At 39.2% G+C, this 17,990-nt stretch overlaps 1 protein-coding gene across 7 annotated transcripts in view; it reads right to left on the bottom strand.

The window, feature by feature from the left end:
- The window catches only part of SLC9B2 (solute carrier family 9 member B2), a 62,914-nt gene that overhangs the window by 31,282 nt on the left and 13,642 nt on the right, over positions 1–17,990 (bottom strand). For 6 of the 7 annotated variants that reach the window (XR_016212359.1, XR_518645.5, XM_070047788.2 and 3 more), the window contains exons 2-6: positions 16,568–16,692; positions 15,393–15,564; positions 7,027–7,197; positions 3,675–3,817; positions 2,378–2,505 (exon numbers count right to left, since the gene is read on the bottom strand). Coding sequence is in view for 4 of the 7 variants with exons in the window: in XM_070047788.2 (XP_069903889.1) it covers positions 2,378–2,505; positions 3,675–3,817; positions 7,027–7,197; positions 15,393–15,564; positions 16,568–16,657 (704 nt within the window). In the remaining 3 variants the exon portion in view is untranslated. The remainder of the gene's footprint in view (positions 1–2,377; positions 2,506–3,674; positions 3,818–7,026; positions 7,198–15,392; positions 15,565–16,567; positions 16,693–17,990) is intronic. The other variant, XM_089303010.1, reaches the window with a different exon arrangement.

The following is a 17,990-nucleotide window of genomic DNA, read 5'->3' as shown; positions in this document are numbered from 1 at the left end:
GGTCTGCACCTTAATGTTTATTGCAGCTCAATTCACAATAGCTAAGATCTGGAATCAACAGAAATGCCCATCAACAGCAGAATAGATAAAGAAATTATGGGACATGTACTCTATAGAATACTATGCAGCAGTCAAAAACAATGAAACCCAGTCATTTGCAACAAAATGGAGGAATCTGGAAAACATGCTGAGTGAAATAAGCCAGTCCCAAAGGGACAAATATCATATGTTCTCCCTGATCGGTGACAACTGACTGAACACCAAAAAGGAAACCTGTTAAAGTGAAATGAACACTATGAGAAATGGTGAGTTGATCCGCCCTTGTCCTGACTGTTGATGAACAACTTAATACGTTATCCCTCTTAGTATTTTTTTTGTTTGTTCTACTTATTACTATTGGTTGAATTCTGTAATTAATACACAGTTATTCTTAAGTGTTGAAACTTAACTGAAAAGTGATCCCTGTTGAATATAAGAGTGGGAATAAGAGAGGGAAGAGGTGTGCAATTTGGGACATGCTCAAGCCGACTTGCCCCAAACGGTAGAGTTAGAAACATATTAGGGGATTCCAATTCAATCCCATCAAGGTGGCATGTACCAATGCCATCTCACTAGTCCCAGTGATCAATTTCTGTTCACAATTGATCATAATGATAGGACTAAGAACCAAAGGGATCACATAAACAAGACTAGTGTCTGCAAATACTAGCTGATAGAATAAAAAAGGGAAAGAACGATCCAACATGGGAAGCGAGATACACAGCAGACTCATAGAATGGCAGATGTCCTAAACAGCACTCTGGCCTCAGAATCAGCCCTTAAGGCATGCAGATCTGGCTGAGAGTATTTCAGGCATGGAACACCAAGACACTCTGGGGGAAAAAAAATGACTTAAATGAAAGATCTCCACGAGTGAGATCCCAGTGGAAAGAACAGGTCATCAAAGAAGGAGGTACCTTTCTCTGAAGGGAGGAGAGAACTTCCACTTTGACTATGACCTTGTCTAAATATGATCAGAGTCGGTGAACTCAAAAGCTTCCATAGCCTTAGCAACTCATATCAAGACCTAGGGTGATTACTGATGCCATAAACAAGAGTGTCGATTTGTTAAGTCAACAACAGGAGTCACTGTGCACTTACTCCTCATGCAGGATCTCTGTCCTTAATGTGCTGTACATTGTGATTTAATGATTTAACTAATATTCAAACAGTATTTTTCACTTTGTGTTTCTATGTGGGTGCAAACTGTTTAAATCTTTACTTAATATATGCTAAACTGATCTTCTGTATATAAAGAGAATTGAAAATGAATCTTGATGTGAATGGAAGGGGGGAGGGAGAAGGAAAGGGAGAGTTACGGGTGGGAGGGAAATTATGGGTGGGGGGAAGCCATTGTAATCCATAAGCTGTACTTTGGAAATTTATATTCATTAAATAAGAGTTTAAAAAAAAGTTCTAATGGGATTAGGTCCCAGGAAGCTGCCTTTTATGAAACAAAACATATAACTCATAAACCCTGAGAAATTGCCACGGATGTTTTAGATTGGAGCTTAGTATCAGCAGCCTTCTATCAGGGCTTGGTATGTAAAACAAGACAACAGAGGAAGCCATATGAAAGTGACGATGAAACTAATAATAGCAGCAGTCCTAACAGCAGAAAGCATTTTTTAGGGTTCACTATGTGCCAAACACCATGCTGAGCACTCTGCATTGATAAGCTGAGTTAATCTTTGCAATGACCCTTTGAAGTAGATACAATTACCCTCATTTTACAAGTGAGAAAACTGAGGTACAGGGAGATTCATAACTTGTCAACGATCACAAACTGGAAAAGTACAGAGCTTGGGTCCAAATGCAGACACAGGGCTCCAGAGTCTTAGCATGAGAAGTAAGGATTTCTGACTCCTGCTTGCTCATTAACACTTAATTCTTACTAAGTACTTTTCTCTATTTACTTCTCATGGCTCTTAACCATTGGAAGTAAAAACCAATCATGGAAGGAAGAGACAGCAGAACCATGGAGTCATAGTAGCCTGATGGCTGAGGGGAAACAACGGTAGGTGTTGACAGCCATTGCTGTTTTTATTATTCTCTGTGCAGACTTTGAGGTGAGATCTAGCATCTCTCCACAGGCATGCAATCAGAGGTAGGCAAGATAACGTGACTTTTTCAACAGCTTGAATTACTATAATCACTGGAGAAGCACCTACAAAGACACAGACTCTATTTTCAAGTTAAAACTATTGAAATGATATTGGAATATCTTGTATTTCCTGGTGCCCTTAAGAACATGGAATTGTACATTCTCTTGTGTGAAATTCAAGAGAGCCCTTAACATCCCTGCACATTTTCACATGACAAAGAAAAAAATCATTACCCCAGTATGAATCCCCATTGCCATGGCAAGCCCATCAGGAAGTGGGAAAGAACAGCAGCTGCACAAGCCTCCACTAGACAGGGACCCAGAGAGAGTCTTACACAAACACCCTTCAATTTCTTCAGGGCCTGAAATACAAAAGCAGACATACTAACATAATCCCCTGCAGACAAGCAGAGAAGATGAGCTTATTAAATGCTTTGTCTTCAGTATTCGGGTCATGTCTGGGTCACTGTGAGTTTCCCAGGTAGTGAGTTTTATTTAACAAGCACTTTAGCATTCTAAGTGTCTTAGAGTTTGCATATTTAATCTTCATAGCAATCCTATGGATAGGTAGCATTAGTTCATCTTTTTCTAGCTGTTCTCATCTAAAAAGGTATAAGTTTAAGTCATTTGCCCTACATCATGAAACTGGTGAGTGGGGAGGGTAGGTGTGAACGCAGGCAGGCTGCTTCCAGGGCCTGTGCTCATAATGCCCGCACTAGCTGACTTAACCTTTCAGTATGGGTTTTATTTAGAATTTGTAACCCCAGGATGAGACTAGGGTAGAGAACCTCACCCTTCAAGAACACTCATTCCTGCATTCAAAAAACACACTTGCAGGGCTGGTGTTGTGGCACAGCAGGAGAAGCCACCACCTGCAACACCGGCATCCCATATGGGTGTTGCTTTGAGTCCTGGCTGCTCCACTTCTAATCCAGCTCCCTGCTAATGCAGCTGGAAAAGCAGCAGAAGATGGCTCAGGTACTAGGGCCCCACCACCAGCATGAAGACCCAGATGAAGCTTTTGGCTCCTGGCTTTGGTCTGGCCCAGTCCTAGCCATTTTGGGTATTTGGGGAGTTAACCAGTGGTTGGAAGACTCTTTCTCTCTAACTCTGCCTTTCAAAATAAATCTTTAAGAAAAAAAAAACCCACACATGAAAAAGCATTAAAAACAATATTCCTAAGACTTGTTCCGAGTACTAGGCAGTTTCCTAAGCTAGTATAGTTAGCCCTGAACACCTGTATAGGGATTTGCACACCAAAATATGCTTTGTCCTCTTCAACCAGAATCTACAACAATGGCCTAGATCTCTCTCAGAGAAAAGGAGAAGCTTTTTTAATCCCACCTTTCTCCAAGAAAACAGTATGAAAACATCTCCTGGGTTCTTGTGTGAAGCACAAGGCCCTGCTTGCATGAAATAAATTCTATTCTTTTCTTTAGAATATCATGCAAAGTATCCACATCTGTTTCCTAAAGATAAATATCAGAGGATCAAAATCCCTAATCAATAACCAGCGACCCACACTTCATACCTTTGAATCCAGACCAAGGCCAGCACGAACCAATATGATAGACAGGGCTATGCTTCTCAAAGAGGAAGACCACTTGTGCTTGATCTGCACATTATCACTGATCACTGGGATATTTCTGATGAGAAACCCAGCAAGCAGCATGCCTTGAATGGAAAATCAAACAAATCTAGTTAGTTTGCAAATACAGAAAATATTTTTCAGACTGACATGTAGAAGATACTCCTCTATAACCACAGGAACCACTTTCCTGATATTTAGTCCTTGGGTGAAATTAAGTTAAATTTTAAATTTAAGACACTGGGGCCAGTGCTGTGGTGTAGCACAATTAAGCTGCCACCTGTGAGGCCTGCATCCCATGATTCTGTCCCAGCTGCTCCACTTCAAATTCAGCTCCCTGCTAATATGCTTGGGAAAGCAATGGATGATGGCTCAACTATTTGGGCCTCCGCACACATGAGGGAGATCCTGAAGAAGCTCCTGGCTTCAGGCTGGCCCACTCCCAGCCATTGTGGCCATTTTGGGGAGTGGATCAGCAAATGGAAGATCTGTCTCTCCCTTTCTCTCTGTAACTAAGCCTTTCAAATAAATAAGTAAGTCTTAAAAAAAAACTAAAATAACATAATAAATTAGAGGAGAAAACAAAAAAAATTATCAATGTTCTGCCAAAAAAACTGAAAACTAAAAGGGAGAAACAAGATTTAGCATTTGGAGAGTATGATTAAATTCTATATATAAAATGTTTTACATAATGCCAGTTTGGTCATCCCTTCGCATGTAAATAGTTCCTGAAATTACATGCTATAACTGATTGCCTGAAATACCAATAAATACTTATACAGGTATGATTTGGAGAGCTTTTAAAAATTTTGATACCCAGGCCATCTTCCATACATATTAATTCAGAATCTCCAGGGTGGGACCTGGGCATCAGCCTTTAAAATTTCCCTAGATGCTCCCTATGTGCAGTCATAATGACCTTGCTACTTAAACATGGCCTTAGAGCTTTAGAAATGCAGAATCTCAGGACTCACCCCAGATCTACTGGATAAGAATTTGCATTTTTACAAGATCCCCAGGTCATCCTCTGCATAGTGAGTTTTGAGAGTGATTGATTTAGATGAAGGGTCAGCAAACATTTGAGTAAAAGGGCAAATAATGAATATTTTGGGTTTTGAGAGCAACCTGGTCCCTGTTACAACTTCTCCATTCTATTAATAGAGTAGCAAGAAGCCATAGTTAGTAATATAAGTGAATGAATGTGAGTTTCTTCAGAAAAAGGGATGGCCTGTCAACTTTGTCTCATAGCATACAAGCATATTTAGAAACAACTAATTTTAACAACAATTCAGTTAACAACTTCAAGAATGAAAAAGCATCCATGAGAAATTATGTGAACTGCATGAAATTCTTTGCTTTACTTAAGATTTAAAAACATATTGGGAGATCCTGCAGAGTAAGATATAAATAATTTTGCTTCTTTTTATATTTAGCTTCAATAGCTGACCAGAAATTCAAAAGCAACTAATTTTGGTCTATTGTCCTCACTAAAAGAAGTCAACAGGAAAAAAAATTTGATCCAGGAAATGCGTACAAATATATATAACTGTGTAAAAGGTATTATTAGCATTTGAATAAAACTCAGTGATTAATAAATCTGTTAGAAATAAGCATAAACTACCTTTGTGATACATCAAAATTATGTAATGTAGAATTTTTATAACAAACAAAAGGTGTACAATGGCTGGTTTGAAGATTAATGTGTGGGGGCAGGCACTGTGGCATACTAGGCTATGCCTCCACCTGCAGTGCCGGCATCCCATATGGGCGCCAGTTCCTGTCTTGGCTGCTCCTTTTCTGATCTAGCTCTCTGCTATGGGCTGGAAAGCAGTGGAAGATGGCCCAAGTGCTTAGGCTCCTGCACCCACATGGGAGACCTGGAAGAAGCTCCTGGCTCTTGGCTTCAGATTAGCCCAGGTCTGGCCATTGTGGCCATTTGGGGAGTGAACCAGCAGATAGAAGATTTTTTTCTCTGTCTCTACCTCTCTCTGTCTGTAACTCTACCTCTCAAATAAATGAATAAAAACTCTTAAAAAAGAAGGGGTGTGTGTGTGTGTGTGTGTGTATTTTGTTTGGGCAGTTCTCACTGCCTCTGGAAGCACTATCTTTGGCTATGTTTTTTACATTTTTTAAAAAAGATTCATTCATTTATTTGAGTCAGAATTACACAGAGAGAGGAGAGAGAGAGGTCTTCCACCCAATGGTTCACTCCCCGGTTGACTGCAATGGTTGGGGCTGCGCTGAAGGAGCCAGGAGTTTCTTCCAGGTCTCCCATGTGGGCGCAGGGACCCAAGGAAATGGGCCATCTTCTACTGCTTTCTCAGGCCACAGCAGAGAGCTGGATCAGAAGTGAAGCAGCCAGGTCTCAAACCAGCACCCATATGGGATATTGGTGCTTCAGGCCAGGGTGTTAACCTGCTGTGCCAAGGTGCCGGCCCCATGGTCTATGTTTTAAAAACATTCCATTGTGTGTTGGTAGATGCTTAACAAGTAGCTCTCCAAAAAAATATGCATTCTCTATACATATATATGTTTATTGTACATTTTACTGATAGGGCATACACTGTTTACAAATATTTATATAACAACTTTTACTGTAAACTCTGAATCCATGAGCAACTATGATTGCAGTTCAACCAAGATTTCACAAAATCAAACTACAAATAAATGCCTGACTCTTAAGCGATAAACCAAAGAAGCCATTTGCATCACTGATGAGTGAGTTTAGTGTTACCATGAAGGTTGGTTGATACCAATTTATGTCAAGGAGCAAGGTGAAAATGAAACAATGAAAATACAGGACCCTTTTTGTCAACACTAACAATGACTTACAACAAGCCCTGTTTGCAGCATTCTTACGTTACATAGAAACTTCTGCTATAGCCAATTTAAAGGCACCAACATATCACTGATCATGGAGTTGGGAAGAGATGTGAAACAGCCACTATTATACAGTATTCCATAATCTCAAGATCTTGGATCAGGAGAAAGGTAGTAAATTAGAAAGTTATCAGTTTTGAGCACTAATTGCTCTTGTATTTTAATTAAGTTAAATTTATAAAATTTTCAAAAAATATGTAAACTATATAAATATATAATACATAAAATATGTTTATATAATTTTCAAAAAATTGTCATGTTTACCAACTAGCTCACAAAGCTTTAAGTCGAACAAATGGTGTCAGCATAATAAATATAGGTTTTTTTCAATTTTATTTTCCAAATCTATTCAAATCCAAATCACTATTTAAAAAATGTTATTTACTCTGAGGAAAACAGCAAGTTTAGCACTTACCAAGAAGAGGGGGCAGTGGTGGCAGTGTGGGTAACTTGATGAGCCCAAAAAGTTTACCTCCAATGACAGCACAATAGAATAGGATGATAATTCCAAATAGGTTTCCTCCAGGAAGGCATTCACTGCCAGTAATTGACCAGACTACAGCCCACAGGAGAACGATGATGACAACTGAAATAAACCAGGACAACTAGTTTTTATCAGTAAGTTATTATTGAATACATACACCAATATTTATAAACATGTATGCATTATGAAGAAAATCAGTAATATGAAAGCAGTTTCATATAAGCAACCACATTAAGAAATAGGATCTTTCCAGTATCTTTGAATGCACCTACATGCTCCTCCAATCCCACTCCCTGTCTTCCTCACGCTGCCAGAAGGAACCCTTATCTTAATTTTTTATCATTCACATAGTGTTATTTTTTAAAATAATTTTAGTACAAATATATATTAGTAGCTACCATTACACAGGGAAATGATTGTTATTTTTACACTCTTCATAGGAACATGAGAATACCCAAACTCCAATCAAACCAGTATTTCAGTTCTGCCTTGAACTGGACATTATTATTCCTTTTTTACATAGTCAATGTTTGTTTAGAATTGCTCACTTATTTATTTCGGTCATCACTCATCATGAGATTTCAAAACCTTTCATCTGGGACAATTATGGTACTACCCTGAAGTATTTCCTTTCATAAGGGCACTAATATCATATAACCCTACCATTCAACCCAGCCATCCCACTCCTTGGAATTTACCCAAAGGAAATGAAATTGGCAAACAAACAAGCTGTCTGCACATTAATGTTTATTACAGCTCAATTCACAATAGCTAAGACCTGGAACCAACCCAAATGCCCATCAACAGTAGACTGGATAAAGAAATTATGGGACATGTACTACTCTATCGAATACTATACAGCAGTCAAAAACAACGAAACCCGGTCATTTGCAACAAGATGGAGGAATTTGGAAAACATCATGCTGAGTGAATTAAGCCAGTCCCAAAGGGACAAATATCATATGTTCTCCCTGATCAGGGACAACTAACTGAGCACCAAAGGGGAAACTTGTTGAAGTGAAATGTACACTATGAGAAACAGTGACTTGATCAGCTCTTGTCCTGACGGTTGATGTACAATGTAATACTTTATTCATTATAGTATTTTTTTTTTTGTTCTAGTACCATAGGTTGAACTCTGTAATCAACACACAATTATTCTTAGGTGTTTAAATTTTACCTGAAAAGTGATCCCTGTTAGGAATTTGGAAAACATTATGCTGAGTGAAATAAGCCAATCCCAAAGGGACAAATACCACTTGTTCTCCCTGATAGGTGACAACTAACTGAGCACCAAAAAGGAAACCTGTTAAAGTGAAATGAACACTAGGAGAAACGGTGACTTGATCAGCCCTCACCCTGACTGTTGATGAGCAACTTAATATGTTATCCCTCTTAGTATTTTTGTTTGTTTGTTCTACTTAATACTTTTGGTTGAATACTGTAATCAATACACAATTATTCTTAAGTGCTGAAACTTAACTGAAAAGTGATCCCTGTTGAATATAAGAGTGGGAATAAGAGAGGGAAGAGATGTGCAATTCGGGACATGCTCAAGCTGACTTACCTCAAACGGTAGAGTTAGAAACATACCAGGGGATTCCAATTCAATCCCATCAAGGTGGCATGTACCAATGCCATCTCACTAGTCCCAGTGAACAATTTCTGTTCACAATTGATCATAATGATAGGACTAAGAACCAAAGGGATCACATAAACAAGACTAGTGTCTGCAAATACTAGCTGATAGAATAAAAAAGGGAGAGAACAATCCAACATGGGAAGTGAGATACACAGCAGACCCATAGAATGGCAGATGTCCTAAACAGCACTCTGGCCTCAGAATCAGCCCTTAAGGCATGCAGATCCAGCTGAAAAGCCCATGAGACTATTTCAGGCATGGAAAGCCAGGACACTCTGGGGAAAAAAAAAAAAACCTAAATGAAAGATCTCTGCAAGTGAGATCCCAGTGGAAAGAACGGGTCATCAAAGAAGGAGGTACCTTTCTCTGAAGGGAGGAGAGAACTTCCACTTTGACCATGGCCTTGTCTAAATATGATCAGAGTCGGTGAACTCAGAGGGCTTCCATAACCTTGGCAGCTCATGACGAGAGCCTAGGGTGATTACTGATGCCATAAACAAGAGTGTCAATTTGTTAAGTCAACAACAGGAGTCACTGTGTACTTACTCCTCATGTAGGATCTTTGTCCTTAGTGTGCTGTACATTGAGATTTAATGCTATAACTAGTACTCAAACAGTATTTTTCCTTTATGTTTCTGTGTGGGAGCAAACTGTTGAGATCTTTACTTAATGTATGCTAAACTGATCTTCTGTATATAAAGAGAATCCAAAATGAATCATGATGTGAATGGAAGGGGAGAGGGAGTGGGAAAGGGGAGGGTTGCGGGTGGGAGGGACATTATGGGGGGGAAGCCATTGTAATCCATAAGCTGTACTTTGGAAATTTATATTCATTAAATAAAAGTTAAAAAAATTTTTTAAAAAAAGGGTGTTAATATCATAAAGTGAAAACCTGTGCTGTAGTGTAGTGGGTAAAGCTGCTGCCTGTGGGGCTGGCAACCCATATAGCTGCCAGCTGAATCCAGGCTACTCCACTTCTGATCCAGCTACCTGTTGGTGTACCTGGGAAAGCAGCAGAAATGACCCAAGTGCTTGGGTCCCTGAACCCAAGTGGGAGACCCAGAAGAAGCTCCAGGATCCTAGCTTCGGATTGGCCCAACTCTGGCCATTGCAGCCACTTGGAGAGTGAACCAGCAGATGGAAGACCTCTCTCTGTCTGCTTCTGCCTCTCTGTTAAGGCTGCCTTCCAAATAAATAAATAAATAAAAAGTGTTCAACAGAAAGGTACACTAAAAATGCAGACTCAAGTCATGAGGAAAGCATAGTTAGGGCAGATCAATCAGAACTCAAAAACAATCCTAAGAAGAGTACTAGCACAGTCCGTTCTTTGCAGACTTAAATCCAGAACCACATTTCCTACTTCAAGATGTATATTTTTGATGGCATCTATTTCAAGTAGAAAGCAGTTTCCTCAAAATATGATCCATACTGTGCTCTCTTCATCATTCAAAAATAATTTTTTAAGCTGAAGGTTAAGTGATGGCAGCTCCTTTACCTATTGTCAGCTGCTTCACCTACCTGGGTATTTTCATTAGCGGGCTTAATGCTGTGGAACGTACATAGTCCCTGAAGCCCCTCAACCAGCTACTGAAAAGAAAGCATCTCCATAGGATTTCAGTTTTCACAAAGTTCTCATGTGAGTAAGGTTTTACTGTAAGGAAGCATACACCTGATCTTTTTTCTTTTGTTATTGCTTAATGATACAAAAACATTAATGTGCCAGGAAAAATTATGCACAAAAATGCAAATTCCATATTACATTGTTATAATTCCCTATTTAGCAAACAAGCTATTCATGGTACACAAATACACGTATCAGAACCCATTATATTTTTCATGAGGATCTGTTGCAGTAAATTCTTACTTTTATTGTTGAGAATTATCTTTATTTTCATTCTTAGAAGATAATTTTTCTAGGCATACCCCCAGGTTTACCTCAAATTCTAGTTTGAGAATTATTTCCCCTCAGTTCCTTGAAAATATTATTCTTTGGTTTCTGGCTTTCACTGTTGCTGTTGAGAAGTCGAATTTCAGCTTGTGTAATGGATAAGTTTCCTTTGGCTGTTTTAAGTTATCGTTTTCTTTGGTTTTCTGCAGTTTTAGAATGAACATTTAGGTGTGGCTTCCTTTTGGTTTGCTTAGGATTTATACTTTTTTTTGTTACTTCTAGAAAATTCTGTCTTTATTTCTTCAACAATTTCCTCTTCCCTATTTTATCCATTCTCCCGATTCTCTTTCTGTGAGGTTAGGCAGTCCCACTGTTTCCATGTTGCTAAGCCTGTTTTCCCTCTTTCTGTGTCCTGCACCCTGGATGATCTCTTCAGATCTACTTGCCAGTTCATCGATTCTCTTTTCACTTAATCTGCTGCCTAATTTATTCATGGAGTTTTCAATTTCAATGGAAAGTTTTAAAATTACTGTACTCTCATTTCTAAAAGTTCAAGTTGGTTCTCATTCACACATGATTGTTTTTAAATAGTTACTTGTTTTACACTCCTGTTTGCTAAATCTTCTTTAACTTTATATCTATCAAAATATTTTATATTTTTCTGAAATGCAAACTTTTGAGATCTCTGTTTTGTTTCTTTGTGCATGTTTTGTGATTTTTTTAATTTGGTTTTTGCAGCAGTGAGCACTTCCTCGGAATTCTAAGGGTTTGTTGGAGCCTTGGGTTAGGTGGGAGTGTTCCTGGATAGGGTCTGAATTGGCTTCTAACAGATACAGTTTCACTTTGGGGTTATTTTCCTGTGAATTTGGGGCACAAATTAGAATGAAGTTACATATTTTTAGTGGAGACTCCTTTGTTTCAGCCAACAACCACAGTCCAGACAGGGTTAGCTGCACACTCACTTGAAGAGCAGTTTTACCTCAGATTCACCGGCACACTGGAATCCCACTTTATGTGGGTGAAGGAGAATGGTTTTTCCTGTTATACTTCTTCCAATGTGGGCAGACTCGAGCTTAGCCTCTTGTGCCTTCAGGGCTCTCAAATCAAACTCAAGGTCACTGGAGTTTGGCAGAAAGCTCTAGGGTGAAAGCCAGTTTGAGTGCTACTTACCTTCCCTACTTGTACTTTGGTTTTGGTGTCTGATAATTGGTTATTTGCTTGAAAGATCACAAGTACATATCAAGAGATTTACGCAGTTTTTTCAGATTTTTCATTGATTTAAGTGACAGGATTTTTCCACTGAGTCTTGTCTATGATACTGCTAGAAACTGAGTTCAATATCCTTGTTTCTAAAACTTCACATAGTTATTCCAGATTATTCAGGGTTAAGACAATGAAATAATTCATGGGCCTTCTGTATTCTTCAATTGGATTTAGGGGTTAAAAGTTCAATGCAATGTTGGAAGTAGAATGGGAAAGCAGGATTTGTCAGCTACTAAATCTACTTTATGATATAAAAAAACTAATTTTATACTAAATTCAGCAACATAGAAATAATTTTTTTTTACTTTCCCATTTCAATATCACTTTTTTTTCAAAGTCTCTAACTCCTTTTTCCCCCATATTTGAAATACAGTTATAAACACATAGCAAATGTACATTTATATGGTTTCTCTAAATCATACTTCGGCCAGTAATTTATTTCTTAGTTATGATTTTGGAAAATCATATTTTCCATAAGATTTATTGAAGAAGAATATCTCTATATACTGAATGGGCACAGGAAGGAATATAGGACAAAAACAGTCTTGTAAACCCAAGAAACAGAATGAATTTTAGAAAAATATGTGGAAAACATATTTATTGTGAATCCTAGTTTTCAAGAAGTTTTGTAAAAAAAGATCATAAATGTTTTAAAAACAGGTCTCAAAATCACATCCTTCATTTTACCCTTTCCTTTATGTCAACCTGTATCTATTTTATTGTAAATATTTTAACTAGAAATTTGCCATATTTTGAGTGGGGAAAGTTAAAAAAATAATATAAAGGACAGAAAAGCATTAAATTATCCATTGCTTTATCAGCTAGTGCATTCTTTGGCACGTGGTTTCTCTAAATAAATATTGAGATTTTCTCCATGCTAGTTCAGAGCCTTACTTGATTTTATTAAAAACTTATCTAGAGGGCCCACCACTGTGGTGTAATAGGTTAAACCTCTGTCCGTGGCACCAGCATCCCATGTGCGCGCTAGTTCCTGTCTTGGCTGCTCCTCTTCCAATTTAGCTCTCTCTTTGGGAAAGCAGTGGAAGATGGCCCAAGTGCTTTGGCCCCTGAGCACACGTAGGAGACCTGGAAGAAGCTCCTGGCTCCTGGCTTCGGGTTGGCTCAGCTCTGGCCATTGAGGCCATTAGGAGAGTGAACCAGTGCACTCTCTCTGTAACTCTGCCTCTCAAATAAATAAATATTAAACAAAAAAAATCTAGAGCCTAAAGCTCAACATAGTATAATTGGCTTTCATTGTATCAGATGAAAGTGATAAAAATGTCTTTCAGAGTTCACAAATACAGTATAATTATAAGTAAGTCTCATTTTTCATTTTTCAGTGAGTATAACAAATACTATACTTGAAGTTTGTGGAAATGGAACGGAAAATTATTTTGATTTAAAAAAGCTGAAATCCATGCATAAAAGGGTCTTCAAAAATTTAGTGGAAAATGCATGATGAAAAACCATGCATGGATTTCAAAAAATGTTTTCACCAAAATAAACTTATCTCTTCATTCCTTTTTTCCATTAACTTTTTGAAATACTTCTTATAGGAGGCCAGATACTAATTTCAATGATAAGACCATTCCTCAATACAGATTTTGAAACTGTCTTCAAATTTGTCAATATAGACAATTTTCAACCCACTTTTCCTTTGCTATGGTCTGGATATTAGTTTGGATGTTAACTGTTCCCTAGAGGCTCATGTGCTAAGGGTTAACGCATTCTGTCCATAGTACTAAGAGGGTAGAAAAATCCACTTGTAGTGTTTCGAGGTGAGGTCTTTGGGGGAGTAATTAGACTAGATTAGTTTGTTAGGGTAGGGCCCATCCTAGTGACTTTTTTTTTTTTTTTTTTTTTGACAGGCAGAGTGGACAGTGAGAGAGAGAGACAGAGAGAAAGGTCTTCCTTTTTCCGTTGGTTCACCCCACAATGGCTGCTGAGGCTGGCGCGCTGTGACCGGCACACTGCACCGATCCAAAGCCAGGAGCCAGGTGCTTCTCCTGGTCTCCCATGTGGGTGCAGGCCCAAGGACCTGGGCCATCCTCCACTGCACTTGCAGGCCACAGCAGAGAGCAGGACTGGAAGAGGAGCAACTGGGACAGAATCCGGCGCCCCAACCGGGACTAGAACCTGGTGTGCCGGCACCACAGGAGGAGGATTAGTCTATTGAGCCACCACTCTGGCCCTAGTGACTTCTTATGAGAAGAGGCAGACACATACATGATGTTCTGTACCACTATGGCGCTCCATCAGCAAGAACACCCTCAGCAGACACCAGACCAGTGGGTACCTGATCTTAGACTCAAAACTGTGAGCCAATAAGCCTCTCTCCTTTATAAAGTTAGGTTGCCTCAGGTATTTCACAGTAGTGATGAAAAGCTGACTGACTGATACATTCTTTTTTTTTTTTTTTTTTTTTTTTTTTTTTTTTTTTTTTACAGGCAGAGTAGACAGTGAGAGAGAGAGGGACAGAGAGAAAGGTCTTCCTTTTTCCGTTGGTTCACCCTCCAATGGTTGCCACAGCCGGCGCACTGCACTGATCCGAAGCCAGGAGCCAGGTGCTTCTCCTGGTCTCCAATGGGGTACAGGGCCCAAGGATTTGGGCCATCCTCCACTGCACTCCGGGCCACAGCAGAGAGCTGGACTGGAAGAGGGACAACTGGGACAGAATCCGGTGCCTGACTGGGACTAGAACCCAGTGTACCAGCGCTGCAGCCGGAGGATTAGCCTATTGAACCGCGGCGCCAGCCACATTCTTTTTCTTAATATACTGCACATACCACATCATACACAACTTACATCCTTTTTATGCAGAAAGTGGCATTACTGAATCAGAACACCCATTTATTAATCAAACTAATAAAAGAACAAAATTTGGCTAACTCCCCAAACCAAATCCATTCTTAGAAGACATAAATATCCCAATCCTAACAATATTCAAAATAGTGTTGGTATAAAATACCAAAGACAAATTCTAAAATATTTTAGGCAATGGCAGCCCTTCTGGAAGAAGTTGAATTACAAACCAAGATCCCAACTTGTAAGACAACAAAATTTAATTGGAAGTAAAAATTAAGCCATGCTTACTCAAGTACCAGCTGCATTACTTTAACAATGGTAACAAGCAGCACTATGTAGTGCTTTTCTATTTATAAATGAGTTCCCATTTTTCTCACTGGAGCCCTAAAGTAACCCTGTGAAGTTATTCAGATAAAGAAAAGGAAAGGCCTTTGATTTCTGTTCTTTTCCCCTTCCTGCTGCCTCAAGTGGTGATGGCCAATGTGATCTTGAAGCCCTGGGCTGAAGACCTAACTCTATCGGCCAGGGTCCTTGAATGACTGTGTGGAGGAGAGCTACTTATCATTGTGTATTGCTTATCTAGTAGTCTTTTTGTGGGAGAGAAACTGTTTTTCCGTTTAAGCCATACTGTTTGGAATCTCTCACTACATCTTCCCCTTTTACCCTTTCTTTCTGAATACACCCTCACCATTTACATACCATTTGTTATGACTTTGTCAAGTAAACCATGTGGAGGGCAAGCCAATATTTCTCTCAGCATTTGTAAATTACTTGACTCAGTTGGTGTTTCTTGCAGCTTTTTTTCACCACTATTCAATAGAATGCTTCCTTCTGTTGGTTCATTTCCTTTGAGGTTCATAACTGCCTCCTCCTGTATTTAAAATAATTTATTTATTTATTGGAAATGCAGATCCGTGTGCATACACACACACACACACACACACACATACAGGAGGAGAAAGAAAGAGGAAGAACTCCTATCCAGTGGTTTACTCCTCAATGCCTGGAATGGCCAATCTACCTCTTCCATGTGGGTAGCAGGAACTCATTACTTGAGCCATCACTGCTGCCTCCCAGGGTCTGCATTGGCAGGAAACTGGAGTTAGGAATAAGAATTGGGTTCCAAACCCAGGTACTCTGAAGTGGGATGAGGGTATCTTCACTGGTATCTTAACTTCTAGGTCAGACATCTGCCCCTAAAAAAAAAGCCCTTAAAACTACTTTTCTACACATTTTAAAGTTACTAGTTCATCATATTTCAAATCAAATCTCCATTACTAGAATCACAGACAACATTTCATAATGAAAACACACACTCTCATCTCTAGCTAATTAGTTTAGGGGGTGGAACAAGGACTATGTTAGGAGTACTTATCAATGAAACAATATTTTTAGTACTATAAGCACTTGGGTCACATAAACTTCCATATTGATTTTATAATACTAGGTTTAAAAACCAGCCTATTTAAGATAGAATTCAGCACAATAGTTGGTAATAACACAAGTGGTCCAAGGAAAAGATAACTATCTGTAATGAAAACCAATTCATATTCACTTATCTACTTGAATTTAAGCAATAAAAAAAAGAGAGGGAAGAAATCAAAACCATCCTAGGGATCAGGCCAGGACTAAAACCATTTCATAGGCTCTTTGTTTTTCCAGCCTCAAGTAGCACTAGCTGCTAAAGACCACAGCTGGGAAAACTGGTAGTGGTACCTATTCTGCACTGTATAGTTTGGGAATGAATAATGGAGAGAGAACTGTTAACTGAATGGTAGAGAATGAAGAGAACATGGTTCTGTCATAGCTTGGACATATATAGTCTCTTCCTTAAACAAATGGTGGAGATGTTCTACATTTTATCACAGACTTACCTGCGATTCTTGACAAGTAGTGGCTGTGTGGTTCATCTCTGTGGATGGGCCTGCATCCTCACATTCAATTGTTTTATCTTCATCCTTCATGATTTATAATTGAGAAGAGGGAAGAGGAACAAGGTCTGTTTTGAAGGGGAAACAGAATAGACACAGAACAGCAATTTGAGCATCTCTGGGTGTAAGTGAATAAACTACTTATTTCTTCCCTTGGAACACTGAATGACAATAGACTATACTTAACTTTCAAATTGTAATCTTTTGATTCATTCCAATATATTATCCTCATTGTTTTGTACCTTTTCGCTTATGTTGAAAAAGCCCTGAATGACCAATTGCATTTTCATTTCTTGATTTTCTTTATTTCTTCATTGCTTTTTTTTAAAAGATTTATTTATTTTACTTCAAAGAATTACATAGAGAGGGGAGAGGAAGAGACAGAGGAGAGAGAGAGAGAGAGAGAGAGAGGTCTTCCATCTGCTGGTTCACTCCCCAGATGGCCGCAATGGCCAGAGTTCGCCGATCCGAAGCCAGGAGCCAGGAACTTCTTCCGGTCTCCCACGTGGGTGCAGGGGCCCATGGACTTGGGCCATCTTGTACTGCTTTCCCAGGCCATAGCAGAGAGCTGGATCAGAAGAGGAGCAGCTGAGTATCAAACTGGCGCCCATATAGGATGCAGGCACTGCAGGCGGTGGCTTTACCCGCTACGCCACAGTGCCGGTCCCTCTCCCTTGCTTTTAAGTTATACTTCAAACATCCTGAACAATAACTAAAAATTATCCCCTCTGATGGGTCACCTTGATAAAGCAGGAAAATTCCAGGTAATTTTCCAAGGCAGACATGAGGCATGAGTCACCAAAGGGAAATCTCTGGATTCCATTATTTCCAGAGAAATCAGAGTCATTAATTCCTGCTTCGTGCTTACTTCTAAATTAAAATGTAAAACATAACCCCACTGACTGTGTTGCCACAATGCCTAGACACTCTGATAAATGGTAGTCATGGCTAGTAATTACAGGCAATTTGAAGTTACCAAAGTACACTCTGTTCTCTGAAGATTTACAGCATAACAGGAAAGATCAACGTATACCAAGTACCTACAATCCTGTAAGGCAGACTGTAGGCTGATAAATAAACAACCACTTCAAACATTTCTGCCTGGACTTTCCAAGCTATAGAGGCTGAGAGGACAAACACTCCAAATCCTAGCCACTTTTGTGGCTAGAGGTGGCCATGTGTCATAGATTTATGTATGAGATCTAAGTGGGAGTCTTCGGGGAAGCCTCTAGAGGAATATAATTTTTGCTGTCTGCCTTCTAACATTTCTCTTTCTAGAATGTAGATACAATGACTGGTGGCATAACAGTCATATTTCAACCTTGACAATAGCAGCCCCGTATCTGGGATAGTAGATAAGTAAGAC

Source organism: Oryctolagus cuniculus, chromosome 8 (assembly GCF_051225735.1).
Source record: "Oryctolagus cuniculus isolate XC-2025 breed Fujian yellow rabbit chromosome 8, ASM5122573v1, whole genome shotgun sequence".
Taxonomy (NCBI): Eukaryota; Metazoa; Chordata; class Mammalia; order Lagomorpha; family Leporidae; genus Oryctolagus; species Oryctolagus cuniculus.
This window is presented reverse-complemented; position numbering and strand designations above follow the sequence as displayed.